The sequence below is a fragment of the Camelus ferus genome, chromosome 36 (genome assembly GCF_009834535.1).
Source record: "Camelus ferus isolate YT-003-E chromosome 36, BCGSAC_Cfer_1.0, whole genome shotgun sequence".
NCBI lineage: Eukaryota > Metazoa > Chordata > Mammalia > Artiodactyla > Camelidae > Camelus > Camelus ferus.
In genome coordinates, this window is record NC_045731.1 from 11,323,348 (window position 1) to 11,345,913 (window position 22,566).

At 41.3% G+C, this 22,566-nt stretch overlaps 2 protein-coding genes across 3 annotated transcripts in view; one reads left to right on the forward strand and one right to left on the reverse strand.

Moving 5' to 3' along the window:
• The window catches only part of LOC106729438, a 121,926-nt gene extending 101,035 nt beyond the window's left edge, over positions 1–20,891 (reverse strand). The window contains exons 1-2 of one of the 2 annotated variants that reach the window (XM_032474332.1): positions 20,752–20,891; positions 18,878–18,897 (exon numbers count right to left, since the gene is read on the reverse strand). In XM_032474332.1, the coding sequence (XP_032330223.1) occupies positions 18,878–18,897; positions 20,752–20,876 (145 nt within the window). In that variant the 5' untranslated portion in view covers positions 20,877–20,891. The remainder of the gene's footprint in view (positions 1–18,877; positions 18,898–20,751) is intronic. The other variant, XM_032474333.1, reaches the window with a different exon arrangement.
• LOC116661784 (proline-rich receptor-like protein kinase PERK2) lies at positions 18,879–20,020 on the forward strand. The gene is made up of 2 exons (XM_032474334.1): positions 18,879–19,112; positions 19,353–20,020. Exons 1-2 carry the CDS (start codon positions 19,047–19,049, stop codon positions 19,848–19,850), a joined length of 564 nt encoding a protein of 187 aa, XP_032330225.1. The 5' UTR covers positions 18,879–19,046; the 3' UTR covers positions 19,851–20,020.
• Positions 20,892–22,566: the final 1,675 nt, after the last annotated feature.

Below are 22,566 nucleotides of genomic sequence, written 5' to 3' on the forward strand. Positions count from 1 at the left end.
GTGCCTAAGGCAGGCTTCAGAAGCCACGGGAATGAAAACAACAGTGGCAGAGGCAAGATTCAGAAAGTATCAAAATTATCAGCCAGTACTGGGAAGGGAGAAAATGACAGAAGCCCAATGGCAGCAAGAAGACTACTTCATACATACATTCCTGAGGAAAACAGAACAGGATAGGAAGGGATTTGAGGAGACCAGAGGTCCTAAATGAGTAGTCAGAGGTGATCCACAGAAAAGTATTTTGATACATCATTCTAACATTAGCACAAAACAAACAAACAACATAACTTATACATGTTTTTAAAATGCATGGGAAATAAAGACAATTTGGAATTAATTACCTAAAACAATAACAGTATATATATGTCATGGTGTTAAATTTACATTTCTTTTTCTGTTTTCAAATTTCTCTGTCCTGTAATGGATTTGTCATTTTAAGAAATGTACATTCCTGCCTGTATTCTATTTTTTAAAGGAAACCAAGAAAGGTAGTCAAAATTTCTCTGGTCCAGATAATTTATTCCCACCACTTCTGCATCTCATTTCTATTTATTTGTCTCTCCTTAGCCTTAAAGGATGATTCCTGAGCATATGATGGCTTTGAAATCCTAAATGTGAACTTTGGAACAGATTCAAGATACAAAGTATACATTCATTTTTTTGATTGATGGTAGGGAAATGATCACTGTCTGGTAGTCAAACTTCTATCCAAAAACTAAACATGCCCTGGGCTCCAGTCAGAGCATAGATATCTCTTTTAGATCCCTTTTTGAACTTCCTCTGCCCTCTCTACATATTAGCCATCATCCTGTTTGGGCCTACAAGGATGGATTTAGTTTTTAATATTTATACTGAGTCTGCTCATTCCACTTTTAATTTTTAAATGCAAGGTCTGAAATTAATTTCAGTTATTTTAACACATATGAAGTTATGCAAATGACACTTTCTTTTAATACAAAGGAAGCAATGCCTGTCTGGTTAAAGTAAAGATGCAGGAGATTTATTATTTCTTTGGGGTTTTTTGGGGGGGAGAGGTAATTAGGTTTATTTATTTGTTTATTCATTTATTATTTTTTTTAATGGAAGCACTGAAGAAGGATTCAGGAGATTTAATATGAGTGCATGAACCTTGTCATCAAGTGATTCAGAACATTTAAAACAACTATGTGTGTGTGTATATGTCAGAGGGGTGAGGTTATGTCTGTGTGGGTGGGGGGAAAGGATGAGAAGTTAGAGAAATAGATATTGAAGATGTTACATGTTGTGCCTAAAACACTTCCCCATCAAGAATGTATTTTCAAAACTAGGAAGGTCCCAACTGCCATCCTTGTTGTAGTTAAAGAAAAATTCAGTTTAGCAAAAGAAAAATAGGTAAATCCAACATAATTTCTGAGGACTGTGGACTTTTTAATAATTTATTAGAATCTCAACACAGTAAATTCAACTACATGCAAAAGCTGTTTCATTTTCAGTTTTATGCTCCAGGATTTTTTTCCCACCTCTTTTGGAGTACCAAATCATCTTCCTCACTCCTGAATCAAATTTTGTGAGACTTAGGGGATAATTTAATCAGAAATTTTCAGTAGCAACTCTGTTCTAGGCAGAATTTAAATCTCTGGGGATATATCAGAAAACAAAAGCAAGACTGCTCCTGTGGTGCTTTGCAATCTCGTGAGTACAGGTGGGAAATAAATGAATAACTACATCAAGTCATGACAAGTGCTAGAAAGAAAATAAAGCAGCATAAGGGGAGAGAATGGTAATTTTAGGTAGTATGTTATATCAAGATCTCTCTGCCATGGTGACTTTTGATCAGAGATGTGAAAGAAGTAATACCCAAGCATCAAGGTAAAAATATTTTAGGTACAGAGAGCTAATTGTCTTGATGTAGGCACATGCTGAACTAGAAGGCCATAGTGAATGCAGTGAGAAGAGTAAGGGCAAAAGTAGTTGATCAGGTGAAAGGTGACCATGGCTTGGAGTAAGATTAGAGAAATGGAAGTGACGTGAAGGACCTGAATTCTAGATGTAGTGCGTAGGTCCCGCTTCTAGCTGAAGACTTAGCACTGGGCCACTCCATTATTCAGAGGTTGGGGAAATGAGGAAGAATCAGAAAAAGGAGACTAAAAATTAGTATTCATTGAGAGAGGAAGAAAATGACATCTTTGATGCTGAGTAAAGAAAACAAGAAGGAGGTAGCGATCAAATGTATCAAAAGCTGAAGAGTTTATCAAAGATTGGAAAAGTAGACCTGGAGACCACTAGATGCTTTGACAAAAGAGCTTTCACTGGAGCAACAGGAACAAAGCTGATTTTCAAGGAGTTTTAAAAAGAGTATGAGAAGATGATGGAAAGTGATGATAGAAGATAAGGAATATAGACCACCTTGTGAAAGAGAGCTGAGAGAGAGAGGGTGTGTGTGTGTGTGTATGTAAATGACAGCAGAAATGGAGCACTAGTTAGTGGATTGTGGAGTCAAAAGAGGTTTCCTTTTGAGGCTGGAGACATTACATAATATTTACATTCTTTTGTGAACATTACAGTGGAAATGGAAAAAAATCACCAACAACCTTGGAAAGAGCAAAGCCAATTACAAAATAAATGTCCAGAAGTGTGTGTAAGAGGATGAAACCCAGACCATTAAGTAGTAGGTCTTGGGCATATATGATCCCTTCACCTTAACAGGAGGAAAGACAGTTATGTGGTTGAGTATGTAGGTAGGCTGGTAGATCTGGTGGTTGGGGTTGAGGTGGGAGAGTGGTAATCTAAAAGTTCTCATCTGATTTCTCCTATTTTCTCAGTGAAATAAAGAACAAAGATAGCAGGTGAGTCTGACAGGAAAGAGGAAATTTTGGATGCTTAAGGAGATAGAATTATAGCTTTTACCAGAATTGAATTATTTCCAGGTGTTAGGAAGGAAGGAAATTGAGCAAAGGAGTTGACAGAGTTCCTCGCCAGTAAATACAGATTCCCAGAAAGGGCTCTTCAAGTCCTGTATTCCAGCCATACAGAATTTTTTTCTTACTCTTCAAATATATCTCATATTCAAGGTCTTTGAAAATTCTGTTGTTCTGATGTGAGAACTATATAACTTTTAATCATTCTTTAAATCTCAATTTAAATTTCAGGAAGTCATCCTGTACAAACCCTAACTTGTTTCTTCCATAGCACTTATCATAGCCTATTGTGTACACTTCTTTCCTTCCTGTCAACAGACTGTGTATTCCTCATAAGATGGTGTTATATCTCCAGTAGCTATGCGGAAATACTGCATATTACATATATCTATTGTTGACGCATGTGCTTTTGTTTTGTTTTGTTTTCTCCCTCCGACCAAAATTTAATTCAGTGAGTACCTAAAGGTTTGCATCGTAAAGCTGTATTTAGAATTATATATTGTATTTAGAATTGAAAACTATTAGAAGCACTTTAATTTTATTTCAGCCCCATGTTAACATCTGCACAAAGGAGAGTACAAGTAGAAATAGCCAGTTTAAAAATGCCACTCTCCACTGTGGCATATACAGATTTTAGAAAACAGTAAGAACAATAATAACAACTAAAACTAGGACGTAAGAACGGAATAATAACGGTAATTTCATTCCAAAATCTTAAAAGTTCCTTTTGTTTTTAATTATTTCTGAAGATATTAAAATTGAGTACAATTCATCTTCTATCTACCTGAGGTTTTTTTAAGTGTTGCATAATGAACTCAAGCATGTTATTCAAACTTTGACTTCCATACAAATGTAAGAGTATAATTTAGATGGATAGAAACAGGCTTTGCAGTAGAACAATGCAACAATAAGAGACACTTTTTCTTCCTTCATTCAACGTCAGAAAAATAGAACAGAAAAATCTGTCACTTTTGATGGAGAATGGAGTGTAGTTAAATTTAGTCTTACTTTGTTTCAATTTGATTTGCAGTTAACCAAAGCTCATTGTTCAGTTTAAAAGCTTGTAAATTTGGTTGTCTTATCTGCACAAAGGGATACATTTGAATTACCACACCTGATTTTTAAATATATTTTCAGTTCTCTGTGACCTAAATTACATTTTTTGTTAAATTAGAGCTGATTCTCTTTTTAAAAGGAGAATTATATTTCTGATCTGTTACGTTCTTTTCTCCTATATTTTGGGTTTTTATACTGTGGGTTTTGCCTGTATGACAAGAGTTTTTTGAAGATTCCTATTTCTAACTTATACATTCTTTATTACAAATTTGTATCCAACAACAGTCTCTAATGAACTAAGTTTATTGCAAATACTCTTTGCAGGTGTGTGTATGTGTGTGCGTATTGTTGAACAAGAGGGAGGATGCTGAGATATGCCATTTGTTGTTGAAGGATCTTGCTTTTTTCATTATGAGACAAACCATAAATGGGCCAGAAATTGATTTAAAAAAAAAAAACACATGGAATTAAGTCATACAAACTTACATATACAAAATGCAGTTTTCAGGAAAAGGAATGACAGAGATGACACCCATATTTCTATGGATTATTTATAATCTGAAATATATTTATACCTTAACTTACTCCAGAATGCATTGTAGGGGAACCTTATAAATCAGCATTCTCATGAAAAACAACCCCTATCCCATTATTCAAAATCTAGTATGGAGTTCTTCCTGGTTTAGGAAATCAAGGTAAATCATGAAGACCCTTTGAAGTCACAGAATCTAGTCACAAGAAACCAATATGATGCAATTTGATCCAACATTAGAATCAGACACCACTGGGTTCAAATGAAAGAAACGTGCATTTGTCACTTAGCAAATATTCACTGTGCATATACTGTGTTTCAAATATTGCTCTAGACACTGGGAATAAAGCAATGAACAAGACAGACAAGGTTCCTACTCTCATAAAACTTTCAAAAGGTGGATAGAGATGGACTATAAATAAAAATCAGATAGTGACAAGTATTTTGAAGAAAATAAAACAGGATAATGTGATAAGAACTGACTAGAATAGGGGATCTAGATGGGGGTTGCTAGGGGAAGGCTTCTCTGGTATTTGATGTGAACAGAGAATGACAAATGCAATGCAGAAGGAAAAGGGTCTATGGCAAAGGATACAAGAAATGCAAAGATACAGAGATGAGAGAGAACTTGGAGAGTTACAGAAACAGAGAGAAATTCCATATATTTGGAATAGAGAGAGTAATTGGAAGATGAGTCAGAAATGAGATCACAGAAGTGGGGCCAAGAGTAGAGGATGTAGATCCTGGGAGCCTGTGGAAGACTGGGTTACAACACAGGATGCACCGGGAACATAAGAAGGGATGCAACACAACCTGATTAATTTCTGCAAAGATCACTCAAACCCCTAGGAGGGGAATGGCTTACATGGGCAGGTAATAAAGGCAGGAAAACTATTTAGAGTAGTCAACTGAAGGAGTGACGGGAATTTGATTTTAGGCAGCCACAGAGAGATGCAAAGAAACTTGAAACATGCTTTTAAAAAATTTCTTTATCACCACATAATCTTATTTCTCTTATTTTCAAACTGCTACTATGAGTCTATCTCTTCCACTTTTAACTTTGATTTGGATAGGCAAAAGGTCTTGTCTAATATATACTATACAATCCAACGTATGTATGAATATATGCATACTGATGCATGTAACTTGTGAATAAGAAATGCTTAGTGTCTTAGTGCAATTTTGGGTTGATATACTGGTTTCTTTTAATTAATCTGTGCTAGGGGACCCTTAAACATAAACTCTTCTGATGGCTGTTCTTTTAAGTTTGGAGAAAAATGACATAACTATTAACATATAACAGTGAAATTACATGATGAATATTGTTAAATAAGAATAATGCTAAACTTTCTTTAGAATATATATAAAATTCCTAAAAATCTGGTATATCCTGGTATTATGTTATCAGTCATAATTTTAAAATGTAGGTCATAGGAAAAAAATCAGATTCCCTGGTCAATTGCATTATAATGAACCTTCAGGAGATCTTTAACCATGGCCATTTTTAAGTCTTTTGTCATTTACAGACAGTTAGTGTTTTACTCTGATACTTTTGAAAAGCATTCCTACAAAAGTGCTTCATCTTCAAGGAGACTCAAGGAAAAGATTCTGGCAAGTTTAAGTCTCTAAAATCTAAGATCATGTGACAGAGACAGCAATGGACCATTCAATCACTTCCCCAGGGCTACCTACACAGTCTCACGGTAAGTCATGGGATGGGTACCCAAGATCTCACCCTGTTCTTCTCCACATCCAACAAAAGGGCCCATAACACTGATGATATAATGCTAACAGGTGAAGACTTGCCTCTGCTGCAGGTCATGCTGCAGACTTTGCTGGAATATCTTTGTTTGATGTGTCTGTGACTCTGGAAGGTATGGATTGGACACTGTGACAGAGACAACGAAAGGAGAGGGCACCCCTAAGATTCTGCTTTCAGCTTTGGTAGGTGACAAAACCCCAACATACCCCATACAGCAACAGCTCCTAGCAGGGTACACAGTGCTCCTCCAGGTAGAGTCTCTCCCAAAGGAGCAGCGTATCATGGTAAGAACTTCCCTTCTCATCATTTAAGAATATATTCCATTGACTCACTTCTGCCATGGCCCAAACTCCCAGTTTGACTAAGCGGCATGCCAACTTGCAGCAAAGGAGTATTTTGTCCACCAGCTCATTCTCTCTAAAACTGTGGGTGCTACTAGGCCCTGAAGAGTATGTAGAGCCTCCAAATGCCCCCATCCTTATTCCTGTGGCAGCCCCTATGGCCTACAGAGAGAGAATGGGAGAAATCCTTACTGATGCCTGATATATAGATGCCTGGAAGAAAGAAGGAAACACAACAGCCAACGGGCTGAACTCAGAGCAGTTTAGCTGGTGATCACTCATGAGCCCTGGCCATTAACCCCTAGCACTGATGAGCTGTTCTAAAAGGATTAATCCTATGGCCTAGACAATGAAAAGGTGAAGGGTGGATAATCATGAATAAGCCCTGGTGGGGTCAGGATATATGTAAAGGCATTTGGGTTCACCTGCAAGAGCCTAAAGCAGTCCTCACTGTCTTCAACGTACTGGCTCATAAGGCAATGACAGCCCCTGGCAATCAGGAAGCTGATGCCCTCGCCTGGCTATGAACCCTAGCAACCGACTCTCCACTAGATACAGCAGATTGGGAGCACAGGCCAAATGGCCACTCTAGTGCCTGGATAGAATCGTGAATTCGAAGGTGGACAGATTGCCCTTAAAACACAGTATCTTGGTTAATGCAGTAACAGCATGCCCTGTGTGTTCTAAACAACATACAAGATAACTGCCAAAGGAGTATGGCTATTCATTGGAGTTCCCAACTGGAGAGGGACTGGCATATTGAATAGATTGTCCTCTGTTCTCTGATGGAGGGTTCTAAACATGCCCTGGTTTGTGTGCAAAGTTTAGGGTGAGCCGCCGTATCTGACTTAACGCAAACTTTCCCCTGTTGCCACACAAACCAGGCTACCACTACTACAAGACTAGACTTGCTAAGTACTATGTACAGAAAACTTCATCAAATAGACAATAATCTGGGGTCACGTTTCAAAGGTCATAATACGCAAGATAGGGCAGAAAAACATGACACTGAATGGAGGTTCCATCTCTCCTGTAATTTGCAAGCAGTAGGGTTAGTGCAAAGAAAAATGGACTCTTAAAGCAGCAGACTGAATTAATAACAGGTACAGGCACTTTGGCCAAGTAGACTAAAGTACTGTCCCAGGCTTTAGTACATCTGAATGATCAGCCAGTGGGACCTGTTGAACCATATGCCAGACTGGGGGCCCCTGCCAAAACATCCACTGCCATAAAGGTATGGAAATCATCCAAAAACAGACATTGCCCCAACTCTGACCATGGATCAACGTGCTATGCTGCTGAAAACATCAAGCCCCACCCTGCCTGAGAGACATTATCCACTGGAATTTATGACGAGACATCCCAGTAAGATGAGTGAGTTACTTTGCACCCCCGGGTGAGAGGAAACCACTCATTCTTCACTGGTATCCCATTGTCCTGCTGCAAGCCAGACCAGTTAAAATGCATTACACTGGAAACTTGGAACATGCACTACTGAAAGAGAGGAGAAAATGAAGGTCCCGGCCTGATCAACAGTCCTGCCTCCACCGGCCAACATTTATAATATGCACAACCAAGTCAAGTTCCTAAAGCTGCCAACCGCCCTCTCCTCAAGGACAGGTGGACATATTCAGTTCTCCACTGGTACAATCATTTAGCTGCTGTTTTGGTCCCCTCCGTTGGCCTGCAGGACATTTCCGACCACAAGCAAGCCTTTACTAACCTCCCTCAGCAAGCCTCAAGTGACAGCCAACAAAGCCTGCTCACACTGCACATTGAGATGTCACTAGTTAAAAAAAAAAAAAAAAAAAGCTTTCCTCCTAAATAAAATGGCCTTGGACATTATTACTACCTCACAAGGGGGCACCTGTGCCATTATCCAAAGAGAATATTATCTGTTCATGCCTGATAAGTCTGCTAATGTATCATCTTTATAAACCACATGAAAATCCAAATAAATGCCATGAGTGGTCTGACCCCCAGCCTAAGAGACTTAGTAAGTCAGCGGTTTGGGTCGTGGGGCTCTTGGAGGAACAATGTCGGTGCTTAGTCTGACAGTCTTTACCTAGATGTGCTTACTCTTAGTGTGTCTACACTGTTGCCGTGACGTCTGCCTCCAAGACAGCCAGACAGTTCTACAAACTGAGCCACCTCCGTGCTAGCAAAAGCCCCTGCTGACAGCTCAGGGCACACGGCGGAAGAGGGGGCCATACACAAGTGTAAGAGCCGATCCTGAGGGGTAAAGTGTTGGAGGAGGTCATCGAGAGGACATGACTGCCAGCTGACCCTCAAGCGGGACCCAGACAATCAGAGGCTCCTCATCGCCTCCCCTGTCCTTGGAGTGTGCATTCACTTGCCTTCCCTAGTTAGCACCGGCCCAAAGATGCAGCCTTGAGAGCACTGTGGTGCTGAGTCCATTCAGACGATATACAAGACTCAGCCCAGTTAAGGCTTTTATACAAACGCGTAAGATTCTGGCAGGTGAGAACGGAGATCTACGTGTCTTATGGCCACCCAAGACAAGCCGTGTAAGTAAGTTCCCTTGCTTATTAAAACTGCCACTACCAATCTGGAGTGGTCTGACTCTTTCTTCACTCTCTTCCCTTCCTCTGTGTAAGAGAGCAGTTTACAAACCAACACTTACACGGCTAGAGACACATCATTTGGGAAAAAAAATTACAAGCAAAGAAAACCAAAGATGCGAATTGATTTTCACAAAGCGATAGGCAACCTAAGATGAATAGACCCGGTCCTTTAACCGTGTCAGGTGAATGTTTATTGAAGAATGACTGGGCGCCTAATGTGGCACTTTGTGTGCACACTTGAGGGCAACTCTCCATCAAGTATGAATCACTTTGCTGAGTCAGCACGCTGCTGTGGTTTAAGTATCACTCTAAATGCAAAATAGGCACCAATCTGTGTCTGGTAAACAGTATATGTAAGCATAAGTCCCAGTTCGTGCTGACAGTTCTTGGGTACACAGTCAGAGCTCTTGACAGCACATACATCAGTCCAGAGCTCTTGGCAGACACCAGTTGTCCCCTCTACTTAACTCCCTCTCTTTCTCCCTTCACATTAGTTGCTTCAGTTTTGTCTCCCCTAATTTACTTCTAATTCATTCCTAAACCCCTGCTAATCTGTATTCTTCCCACAAGACTCCACTAAAACTGCTATTCCCAAGGTCACCAATGACCTCCTTTTTGCTAAAACTGACAGGCACTTCCCAGTTTGCGTGTTTGTTATTTTTTTCCTCTCACATGAACGGGTACTACACCGACACCATCGCCTCCTCCCACCTTCATGAACTATTCTTTTCTCTTAACTCCAATTATATGACTCTTCTCTTAGGTTTTTTTTTTTTTCCTATCTCCTCATTTGGGCTGTCTGTTTATTTCCTTCTGCCTTTCCTAAGTGTTGATATTTTTCAAAAACCAGTTCTTAGTTCTTTTCTCAAATTGCTGTGGTATATAATCCATTTCCAGAGGTTTATTAATATCCTTTTGACTCCCAGGACAGCTGTTTCTCATGCACTCCAGTTCATGTGAATAGTGCATATCCTTCTGACCCTTCTTGCTAGAATTTACCTACTTCTCTACTCCTTCCGGCCCCACACCACATGCCATAAAGGTTCAGACCACATCACCTGTTTCCTCCGTAACTCTGAACATACACTTGACTGGCATCTCTGTTCTAAACTTGTCTACTTGTATTGCAGTAACAGTGAATCAAACAGGATTTTTCCCCTAAAACCTAAACATCTCTCACTCCTTTAATAAAACTAAAACTCTCCAGTGACTTCTTCCTTCATATGGATGACAACACATAGTTCATACAGGGCTTTACAAGGTGCATTTTGTAATATTTTCTCTCCTCCTTGCCAAAGCTCCAGCCTCATCTTTCCCCTGCCGCCTTGTTCCCAGCCTCTGTCACTGAACGATACGATGTGCTGGCAGAAGATGAGCAAGCCTCTTCATTGGGAAGCTAGCAATTCTTTATCAGGATAACCATACTTCTTAGACTCATGCCTCCAGGATAAATTTGATCCTATTAAACTGACCACTTCTGTTACCTCTGACATTCAACCTTCACGTTCAAGTAATTAGTTAAGTAATTACTTACGTGATTAAGTAATACAAAAGTCTGGACACAGAAGAGATGCTTTGAGCTATTTGAAAAGAATAATCCATGATTGAAAGAATTTAGTTGTCTTGAGTTACTGTTACCTTGTGTTATTTTATACATCTTCATAATTTCCCTGTTTATTTTGCTACAGTATTGGGTGTTTTCTATTCCAATCTTCAAATTTTCCAAAACATAAAAAAGGCAAATATGGACGCATGCATTTTACACTGTTACAGAGTTTATTTGAGGTCAGCTTATGCGGCTTTCAGGGTCAGTAGTTACAAAGCTATTGCTGAAGGGACAGCTCTAATTGTGAGGGAAAACCTGGACAGCATAGATACAGCTTGGTAGTAGATCTATATTTGTATCATATGCCATCTTTGAATTTTTAAGCCTTTATGCTCAATAATCAATATTCTATCTAGCACAATAATAACACATAGAATTATTTATGGTTACAATTAAGGTGTACTTTTCAGTCACAAGAGGAATGAAAAAGTTATTAGAGAGATGATGTGATTTAATGAAAAGGCCATTGAACAAGCAGCAAAGGCTCTCAAATGAGGTAATAAATGTGAAAGTCTTTGAGAAAAAAAAAGTATTATGCAAGCATAGTGTTAATAGTAAAAGTCTAAAATATTCATTTCTAGTAGACCTCATGCTTTCTGGGGCTATCAGAATAACATTAAAAAATTGATCCAGAAGGAAATCTACTTCAGGATGACACCTGCACCCCAGTGTTCATAGCAGCACTATTTACAATAGCCAAAACATGGAAACAGCCTAAATGTCCATCAACAGGTGACTGGATAAAGAAGATGTGGTATATTTATACAATGGAATACTACTCAGCCATAAAAACTGACAACATAATGCCATTTGCAACAACATGGATGCTCCTGGAGAATGTCATTCTAAGTGAAGTAAGCCAGAAAGAGAAAGAAAAATACCATATGAGATCGCTCATATGTGGAATCTAAAAAACAAAAACAAAAACAAACAAAAACAAAGCATAAATAAAGGACAGAAATAGACTCACAGACAGAGAACACAGACTTGTGGTTACCAGGGGGGTGGAGTGTGGGAAGGGATAGACTGGGATTTCAAAATTGTAGAATAGACTACACTGTATAGCACAGGCAAATATACACAAAAGGTTATGATAACTCACAGAGAAAAAAATGTGACAATGAGTGTGTATATGTCCATGAATAACTGAAAAATTGTGCTGAACACTGGAATTTGACACAACATTGTAAAATGATTATAAATCAATAAAAAATGTTAAAAAAAAAGAGCACGAAATGTAAAAAAAAAAAAAAAAAAAAAAAACCATGTTTCAACACTCAACTAAAAAACAAATTATTACATACATAAGTGAATTCAACCAGGTGGGTGCCCAGCCCTGATTTTATTCTGTTTGCTTCCCCAAAACAGTAGTAACCATTCTGCTGAATTTACAATTTCTCATTCAAGGGCACTTTTTCACAACAATATTACACGTCTATATTCTAATGCTAATTACAGAATTGCTTTTCATATTGTAAAATGATATAAATGGTATCATAATACATGTTTGTAATTTTTAACTTTTGCCCAAAACTATGTTCTTGGAATTTATTCTTGTTGATATGTATGTTTATATTTTCACTGTGTGCAGTATAACCTTGTTTGAATATAGTACAATTTGATTATTAATTTCCCTACTGACAAAATTTTGAGATCCTTTTTTGTTTGTATGTGTTTTAAATAGAGTTTACTTTTTAGAACGGTTTTAGGTTCAAAGCAAAATGGAGTGGAAAGTACAGAGAGTTCCCATATACCCCCTACCACACACACATACACACACACTCACACCCACACAGAGCCTTCCACACCAGAGTGGTACATTTGTTACAATCAGTGAACCTACACTGAAACATTATTATTACCACCCAAAGCCCATAGCTTACGTTAGAGTTCACTCTTGGTGCTGTCCATTCTACGGGTTTCACCAAATGTACAATGATGTGTATCCACCATTATAATATTACACAGAATAGTTTCACTGCCCTAAAAATCTCTATGCTCCACCTCTTCATCCCACCTTCCCTGTAACACCTGGTAACCACTGATCTTTTTACTGTCTCCATAGTTTTGCATTTTCCAGAATGTCAGAGTTGGAATTCTATAGTAGGTAGCCTTTTCATATTGCCTTTATTCTTAACAAAAAGTAGTAAATTAACTATCACTGAAAATGCATGGGACCAATTCCACCTTCAATCTGCATAGGATTAAACATTATTACAGTCACAAATATGAATACTTACTCTGGAACATTAAAGACATTAAATTAATTTCTTGAAGCAGGAAGACAATGCCTGTGCATTCATTGGAAGATACAGCAGGAATTTTTTTTAAAGCCAAATTAATTAGCACACTATCAAAACTGACACATCAATATTAATTAGGTCATCATTCCAAAGGAGGAAAATCAGTCAAAAGTCAACCAACATTTATTAATCATCTACTTCCCTCGAAAGTGTTACTATGCACTTGAGATACAAGACAGATGAGATGCCGCCTCTGCCTGCAGGTGCTTTCCTGCTTATTATTTCATAATAGTTTCAGAAAGTAAATTTAAAGGGTCATGCGATTTAGCAACAAGAGATGCAGTAGAAAAAGCAATTCATTATGCTTGAATGGGGGGAAGGGAGGAGGGGGATGCAAATAAATGCAGGAGGGCCTCGCAAAGGAAGAGATATTTGACAGCTGCCTAGAGGGTGAGCAGGCTTCCCTCAGAAGCAAAAACTATACAAGGGCGTTTCAGGAAGGGAGAGAACAGTGCACACCCAAAAGCAAGCTACCTCTCAGTAAACTCAATCAGGCTGGACTGACTGTACCCCCAGGGAAGTTTATGCATGTCCAAATACACAAACCAGCATGGGAGGACAAAGATTCACTCCCTGATCAAATTCTCACCAGGCTCCTCCAAATCCTCTTCTCCATGAGGCCTCAACCTTGGCCTAAAAAAACCCACAGACTCTCAACAAAAATGATTTTGCCCATCCCTGACCCCTACCCAATTCACATTAAAAGACTTAAACACTAACATGTTTTCTAATAGCTGAAGGCCACATCCTTAGAATGACTCTAACAAATCCCCAACCAGAAAGGGCCTGTATGAGAAAGCTGAAGGCTGCCAAGAGAATTTCATTTGCCTTAGCATTTACTAAAAAGGCCTGACAACTGTGACTCCTTCCTCTGTCCCTTTCAGATAGACTAGTATCTCCTACAACTCAAGAGTGTCTTTCCTAAGTACCTGAAAGCCATGCCTTTGAAATGTGATCACCAGGAAGGATGGAGCCCCTGTCTCCAACTCCCTTCAATACTTGCCAGCCAGCAGACCCAGCTGGCCTCATCAGCATTTACACTGAGGACCCCTTTGTAATGTTCCACTTCTTGGATGCTGACAATTGTTTCTGAGTTCACTTTATGCTGGGCTCTCTTCCCCACTGCAATAGTATAGTACTGATTAAAATCTGTCCTGACCATTTTAACTGGTGTCTGGCTTTGCTTACCTTTGATAGTAACAGAACAGGAAATAATGCAATCCATAGTCCTAAAGCCTTCAGTAGCGCTCTTTGCCTTTCAAATACAGTCCTGCTGATTGCTTGGCATTTGAAGCCCTGTCTGAGCTCAGCAGAACAATTGGGAATTCCCAGAGGCTGCTTCTTCTCTGTCCTTTGTCCTCATCCTCCTTATGACATGAGTCCTTCCACATCACACTCTATTCACCTATTTTTATACTGAACTCATTTATTCTCCCCCTCATTCATATGTCAAACACATTCATTAACTGATTAACTACCATCTGTCAAGACTTCCCACTCAAAGTCCATGCCTCTACTTTCATAAACCTTCACTAATAGCTCCAGCCAGAGTATCTTCTTTCCCAACTGAGGATAGGGTAAGTACATTTAACCTACACGCAGAATTTTTTTCTCCTATTATATCTTTGACTATTGCTACTATAGTATGCATTCTAGCAATTTCATCAGGAACATATTTTCCATATATAATATTACGGATAGACCACATGATAGTCCACAGGCCAAATCTGGCCCACTGCCTGTTTCTGTACAGCATGAACTAAGAGTGTCTTTTACATATTTTAATGGTTGAAAAAATCATAAGAAGAATATTTTATAAACATAAAAATCAAGAAATTCAAATTTCAGTGTCCATAAATAACTTTTTTGGAATAAAGCCATGCTCATTCGTTTACATACTAGCTATAGCTGTTTTCATGCTACAATGTTTCAAGAGTAACTAGCTCTAACAAAAAAATGTATTACCCACAAAGCTGAAAGTATTTGCTATTTGGCTCTTTACAGACAAAGCATGACAACCCCTGTATTAGATAACTATTTGCTGCAGTGTGTTCATCCCAGTGATGGTTAAATAAGAAAAGTATCATATGATATCACTCATATGTGTAATCTGAAAAAAAAAAAAGAAAGAAAGAAAGGAAAAAGAAGACACTATTGAACTCATCTATAAAACAGAACTAGACTCGCACACAGGTAAACAAATCTTATGGTTACCTGGGGAAAGGGGGCAGAAAGGATAATTTGGGAGTTTGAGATTTGTAAATGTTAACCACTATATATAAAAAGATAAAAAAGATTTCCAGTCAAGATGGTAGAGTGGTAGGACCACGAGCTCGCCTCTCCTCGTGACTACAACGAATCCACGATGGAATGCTAAACAACCATCAAAAAAAAAGACTGGAACCTAGCAAAAAAGATCTTCTGCAACTGGAAACATAAAGAGGGAACCACAGCAGGAAGGTAGGAGGGGTGTGCTCACCATATAATCAGTCTCCATGCACCCTGGGTGGGGTGACCCACAAGCTGAAGATTTGTGAAGTCCCAGAGGCCCTCCCACAGGAGTGAGAGCTCTAAGCCCCACATCAAGCTCCCCAGTCTAGGTCTTGTATTGGGAAGAGGAGGAGACCCCAGGACAAATGGTTTCAAAGGCCAGTGGAGCTTGGCTCCAGAAGCCCCACGAGACTCAGGAAAATGGAAACTCCATTCACTTAGGAAGTGTACACGAAAACTCACGTGCGCCGTGCGCCAGGTCCAAGGGCAGTGGCAGTGATTTCGTAAGAACCTGGGCCAGGCCTGCCTGCTGGATTTGGAGGGTCTCCTGGGGATGTGGGGAATGGCTGTGGCTCACCCAGAGGACATAAAAGCTGGTGATGGACATTATGGGAGTGTTCATCTACATGAGCTTTCCTGGAGGCTGACATCTTGATCGGATCATTAGCACCAAGACCTGGCCCCACCCAACAGCCTGGAGGGAAGACTCAGGCCAAGCAACATATAGGGTGGGAACACAGACCCACCCATCAGCAGACTTCCTGAGCTGCAAAGGCCTCTAGACATAGTTCTACCCACCAGAGGCCCAGGACCAGGCTTCACTCAGCAGTGGGCAGGCACCAGCTCCTCCTGCCAGGAAACCTGCATAAGCCTCTAGTCCAGCATCACCCACCAGGGGCAGATACTAAAAATAAGAAAACAACAATCCCAAAGCCTGTGGAAGGAGCCCACAAACACACAGAAAAATAGATGATGGGGTGGCAGAGGAACATCTCCCAGGCCAAGGAACAAGATAAATTCCCAGTAGGAGAAATAAGTGATGAGGAGATAGGCAATTTATCTGAGAAACAGTTTAAAGTAATGATGGCCAAGATGTTCAGAGAACTCAAGAGGAGTACAGATGCACAGAGCAAAGTTTTTAGTAGAGTAGGAAAAGATAAAGAATACCCAAACAGAGTTGAAGAATAAAATCACTGAAATGAACAATATACTAGAAGGAACCAAGAATAGACTAAATGAAGTAGAAGAACGGATCAGTGAACTGGAAGACAGATTAGTGGAAATCACTACTTCAGAACAGAAAAAAGAAAAAAGAATGAAAAGAAATGAGGATAGTTTAAGAGAACTCTGGGACAACATGAAGTGCTCTAATATTTGCATTATAGGGGTCCCAGGAAGAGAAGAGAGAGAGAAAGGACCTGAGAAAATTTTTGGAGAGAGAATCACTGAAAACTTTCCCAACTTGGGAAAGGAAACAGTCACCCAAGTCCAGGAAGCAGAGAGGACCACATAGGGTCAACACAAAGAGGAACACACCAAGGCACATAGTCATCAAATTGACAACAATTAAGGATAAGGAGAAAATATTAAAATCAGCAAGAGAAAAGCAACAAATAACATACAAGGGAATTCCCATAAGTTTATCAGCTGATTTTTCAGCAGAAACTCTACAGGACAGAAAGAAGTGGCATGATATATTTAATGTGATGAAAGGGGTAAACTTACAACCAAGAACACTCTATCCAGCAAGGCTCTGGTTCAGACTTGATGGAGAAGTCAAAAGGTTCACAGATAAACAAAAGCTACAAGAATTCAGCACCACAAAACCAGCTTTACAACAGATGTTACAACTTCTCTCGTCATCAAACCATAAGAAAAGAGAACAAAAAGAAGAAAGAGGGAAAAAAAAAAAAAAGACCTACAAAAAATTGCCTTGGTTGTTCGGGGTCTTTTGTGGTTCCTTATAAATTCTGGAATTCTTTGTTCTAGTTCTGTGAGGAATGTTGTGAGTATTTTGATGGGGGTTGCATTGGATCTATGGATTGCTTTGGGTAGTGTGGCCATTTTGATAGTGTTGATTCTTCCAATCCAGGAGCACAAGAAATCTTTTCATTTCTTTGTGTCATTTTGGTGTTTGGAGTATAGGGAACCTCCTTCCTTAAGTTTATTTTTAGGTATTTTGATGTTTTTGATGTAATGGAAATGTTCATGCTGGTTATACAATTCTCGTTTTTGAGGTGAAAAAAAAAAAGGTGAATGAAGGGCTGCAAATGACAAAATATCCTTCTTTTCTATGGGTGAGTTGTATTCCATTACATACATACATACATATATATATACATATTTCTTACATTACATTCATCATATAGATATAGATATATATACATGCTGCATCTTCATTATCAATTCAACTACTCATGTGCACTTACGATGCTTCCATATCTTGGCAATCATAAATAATGTTGCTGCTAATAGCAAGGTCTGTCTATCTTTTTTAAATAATTTTTATTTTGTGGTTGGCTTTATTCCTTTGATAACTATATAAATTTAAAAAGCTAAAGCTCTAAACATCCTTAGAAATAATGAACAGCACATATATGTAAATTTAAAACATATATGGGCAGTAAAAAAAAAAAATGAGCTATCAAGCCATGAAAGACATGGAAGAAACTTAAAAACCCTATTACTAAATGAAAAAAGTGAGTCTGAAAAGGCTACAAACTGTACGAGTCCAACCAAATGACATTCTAGAAAAGGAACAGCTACAGAAACAATAAAAAGATCGTGGTTTCCAGGAGTTTAGGGAGAGGGAGGGAGGGAGGAATGAACAGATGGAGCACAAGGGATTTTTAGGGTGATTAAACTCTTCTATGTGATACTATAGTGGCTACATGTCATTATCCATTTGTCAAATGTACAACATCAAGAGTGAACATTAATGTAAACTACGGACTTTGGTTTATAATAGTGTGTCCATCTTGGTTCATCGCTTATACCAAATATGCCACACTGATGAGGGATGTTGAGGGTAGGTGAGTATATATATGTGGGTGGAGAGGGTTATGTGTGAACTCTGTATTTTCTGCTCAACTCTGCGGTGAACCTGAAACTGCTCTAAAAAAATTGTCTATTAATTTAGGAAAAGATATAAAAAAAAAACCCACATTACTTCTGGATAGCACATGGAACTATATTCAATATCCTATAATAACCTTTAACGAAGAAGAATATGAAAATGAATATATGTACATATACGCATGACCGGGACATTAAGCTGTAGACCACAGACTGACACACTGTAACTGACTATCGTCAATAAAAATAAATCACATTCTCAGATCTAGAAAGGAAAGTGGTGTTCAGATTTCAGTTCTTTGCAGGTATTCACTTAATTCAGCTCTGATCCACCTCAGGGTCCTAACGGGTCGCGAGGCCCGGGACTCACCTACGCACCACTACACGCGAGCGCAGCCCAGGAATCACCCGACGGCTCCCGACCTGCGCGCCCCCACCAAGCTCCCCCTTACCGGCTCGGCGACGGCAGCGGAGGCGGCAGCAAGCGGCGGCGGCAGCAAGCGGCGGCCCAGACCCCAGGCCGCGTTCCTCCTCCAGGAGCTGGTCCGGGAGCACTAGGCTCCCGCCCAGCTTTCACACGCTCCGGGCGGGTCCGGTCGGCGCGTCTGTGCGTCCACGCGCATGCGCGCCCCTCCTCCTCCCGCCCGCAGCGCGGACGCTCGGGCTGGAACTCCTGTTCTTCGCGAGGTGGGGACTGGCGCCGGGCTGGGGGTTGGGGGTTGGGGGCAAGGGCCTGGCAGTGGGGCGGGGGGGCCCATCCCTTTACCCGCCCCACCGGGTCTCCATCCTTAACACCCCCATCCCATCACCTACCGGTCCTGACACAACCAAAACCACGACCAGCTCAGGGCCAGGCCACACCCCCTAGCCCCACTCCCCCTGCTCGCCTTCCCTCCCAAACCCTGTGAATGCCCCCCCCACCTACAGCCAAGCCCCCAAGTCTCCCACAGGACCCCCGAAACGGGACTTCCTCTCACACCGAGGTACCCGCCCCGACACTCCACCACGCTAGTAACCTATGGCCCCCACGCCACAAGCTCACCCCTCATGCCTCACTGCAGGACCCCCAACATCCCAAGATGGTCCCCCTCACCCCTCAGCCGGGTCAATTCCACTCCCAGCAATTCCTCACCCCTCAGCCTGTGCCCACTCACCGCGGGATCCTCCCACACCCGGAGTGCAACCTTACCCCCAGCTGACCCCCTCACCCCTCAACCAGCGGGGGGGCAGGATGGTCTGGGCTCCCATCACCATGGCGACAGCCAGCCAGCCAGGGATCCCGGGCAGAGTGCTGGCACACAGCCCTGTGTCCCAGGCTCCTGGGCCCGGGCGGGGGTTGGAGGCAGTGCCAATTCTCGCCCGGGCGCCCTGCCCCCACCCCTACTCCACCCCACTTCTCCCCCCACCACCCAGTGCCTCGTCTGAGCTGATGGGTCAGGGTGGTACCAGGGTGCACACCACTCGCCAGTGGGCCTTGGGTGGTTGATGGTGCTGCCGGCAGGGAGGGGGCAGCCCCGCCCAGAATGGACAGCAGGCAGCAGCAGAGGCAGAGGCAGAGGCGAGGAGAGGGGCTGCCCTGGGAGAGCCAGTCAACTTCCTCCCAACTCCCCCGCTGCCTGGCCTGGGGGGCAGCCTCTGCTGCCCTGGCTTCCTGGAAAGAATCTCTCCCTGTCAGCCTGCTCCTGGGAGGTAGGCAGGGTGTGGTGGTCGGGGGTGGGGGGGGGGGGCTCAGCAGCAGCAATGGCAGGATTGGGGCTGCCTATGCTAGAGCGGGGATTTGCTCCCATTTCCCGCTGTCGCTGCCGCCGCCCCCGCACCCTGACAGCACCTCCTCGTCTCCCAGGGGCAGAAATGACCTGCAACATAGGCCCTGCAAATCTAGACAGCAAAAGCTGCCCCCAGGACAGGACGCAGGAGAGATGGGAGCAAATTCACAGGCTCCCAAGGGTAGACCCCTCTCCCCGCTGCCGCCGAGCCGCCGCCCCGCACCCTGACAGCACCGCACCCGCCTCCTGGGAACAGGCCATGGCCTGAGGGCCAGTCGGACGTGCTCCCTGGCCGTCCGGTGCCCTCCCACCTCCTGGGGTGGCGGCATCCGCTACCCACCCCGGGTATAAGCGGCAACGAACAGGCGCCCGTACTAATAATGAGCGGGAAGGAGAAGTGGGCACCACGAACCACCCGGTGGCACCCAACCCACCTCAGGGTCCTAACGGGTCGCGAGGCCCGGGCCTCACCTACGCACCGCTACCCGCGAGCGCAGCCCAGGCTTCACCCGCCGGCTCCCGACCTGCGCGCCCCCACCATGCGCCCCCTTACCGGCTCGGCGGCGGCAGCAAGCGGCGGCCCAGACCCCACGTCGCGTTCCTCCTCCAGGAGCTGGTCCGGGAACAGTTGGCTCCCGCCCGTCTTCTTCAAGCTTCGGGCTGTTCCGCGTCTGCGCAGGCGCATCGGCGCGTGCGTACGCGCCCCTCCTCCTCCCGCCGGAAGCGTGGACCCTCGTGCTCGTGCTCCTGCTGCTCGGGTTGTGGCGAGTGGGGCCGAGCGGAACCGATCGGGGTCTGGCGGGGGGCGTGGCGGTGGGGCATTAGCCCTGGGACAGAGAGAAGAGGGATGGAAGAGTTAAAAATAAATCTCTTATTTCAGGATTTCTTAAAAAGTTATCTTGGTGCTAGTCAGTGCACAGTTAATAAAAACCAAATAATTGTTCGAAACTTTATATCTACAAGTTGGCCACTTTACAGACAATAAGTTCAAATCATCAAGATCAGGGAAACTCAAGCGATGCATTTAACTCAGCCTACTGATAAATGAAGAGGTACAGAGTGTGAGGTTTCAACCATCTAGTCAGAGTTCCAGAAGGAGAAGGGGAGAGAGAGAATGGAGGCCATTGTTTGAGGTTATAATATTTCAAATATTAGTGGCGATAACAGTTAAGAATTGTACAGAATTCTATTTAGAGACTATCATCTGGGTGTTTGGGGTGCTTGTCTTTCTGGGTTGCCATTGCTTGTAGGACACTTCAATGAATAAAGTTGGAGATATGCATTTTTTAGAGAACCTTGAAATTCAACATTGTAAAATTTATTTGACTACTTAGATTTTATAATTGTACCTCTTTTCCACTTGAAAACTTAATTCCTAAGACATTAAAAGGAACACAGTAACTAATTCATTTTATTTCAATTTACTGATATCTACGTACCCACACATGAATACTAATACTTCAACATAGCCATATTCATAATACTTAAATAATGAGTTTAATATGTGAAACTTAAGATTTATCTAAAGGTTTGTTTTTTAACTGCAGGCTATACATTACTAGCAACAGAGCCAAAATATTGTAGGTTTATTGCACAAATATGATTACTCATAGTGGGATTATGCCACCAAGTTTATACACAGATAGGTTTCATTTCATTATTTTCAATTTTAATAATTGTTATATTAGGTTATTTTATTTATTTCACTTTGAATTATGTAAAATATATACATGATTCCAAGTTCAAAATTATAAAGCAGAATTTTTACTTGCATCCACATGCTTGTTTTTAATTTTTTCGTATAATAAAGATGAAATATAACATTTTATGTTCATGCCATTGTATCTTTGGACAGATTATTAGAAATAGGATTCCTGAATTTATAAGATGACCGTGTGTATACTTTCATTAGGTATTGCAAAAATCCCCTCCATAGTGTTGTACCATTTTCATTCCCATCAGCAATGCTTGAGAATGCATCATTATTTAGAGGCTGGCCAACAGAATATGTTGTCAGACATTTCATTTGTTGATAATTTGGTAGCTGAATAATGTTTTTGCAGTATATTATTTTGAAAATCCTTTATTATAAGGATTTATATATAATAAAGGATTTCAAAATAGGTTTAAGCTTTTTTCATATATTTAAGGGTCACATTTATTTATTTTTATGTGAAAATACTACATAAATATCATTAATGTTTCTATTAATTTGTTGGCCATTTTCTTCTCAATTTTTGGAAGTTTAAACAGAATTGTAAAGGAATTAACTTTAGGCCGAAGGAATGTTATTCTAGCTAGGGAGTCTGAAATAGAACAAAAAAAAAAGGAAATTAAAGAAAGACATCCATGAACAAAGCAAGTAAACACTATAT

Bases quoted from the DNA above. Each gene is read 5' to 3' on its own strand.
- LOC116661784 (XM_032474334.1), top strand. From the start codon at position 19,047: ATGCGCGCCCCTCCTCCTCCCGCCCGCAGCGCGGACGCTCGGGCTGGA. The intron at 19,113-19,352 runs GTGGGGACTGGC...CCCCACCTACAG, and splicing joins GAACTCCTGTTCTTCGCGAG to CCAAGCCCCCAAGTCTCCCA.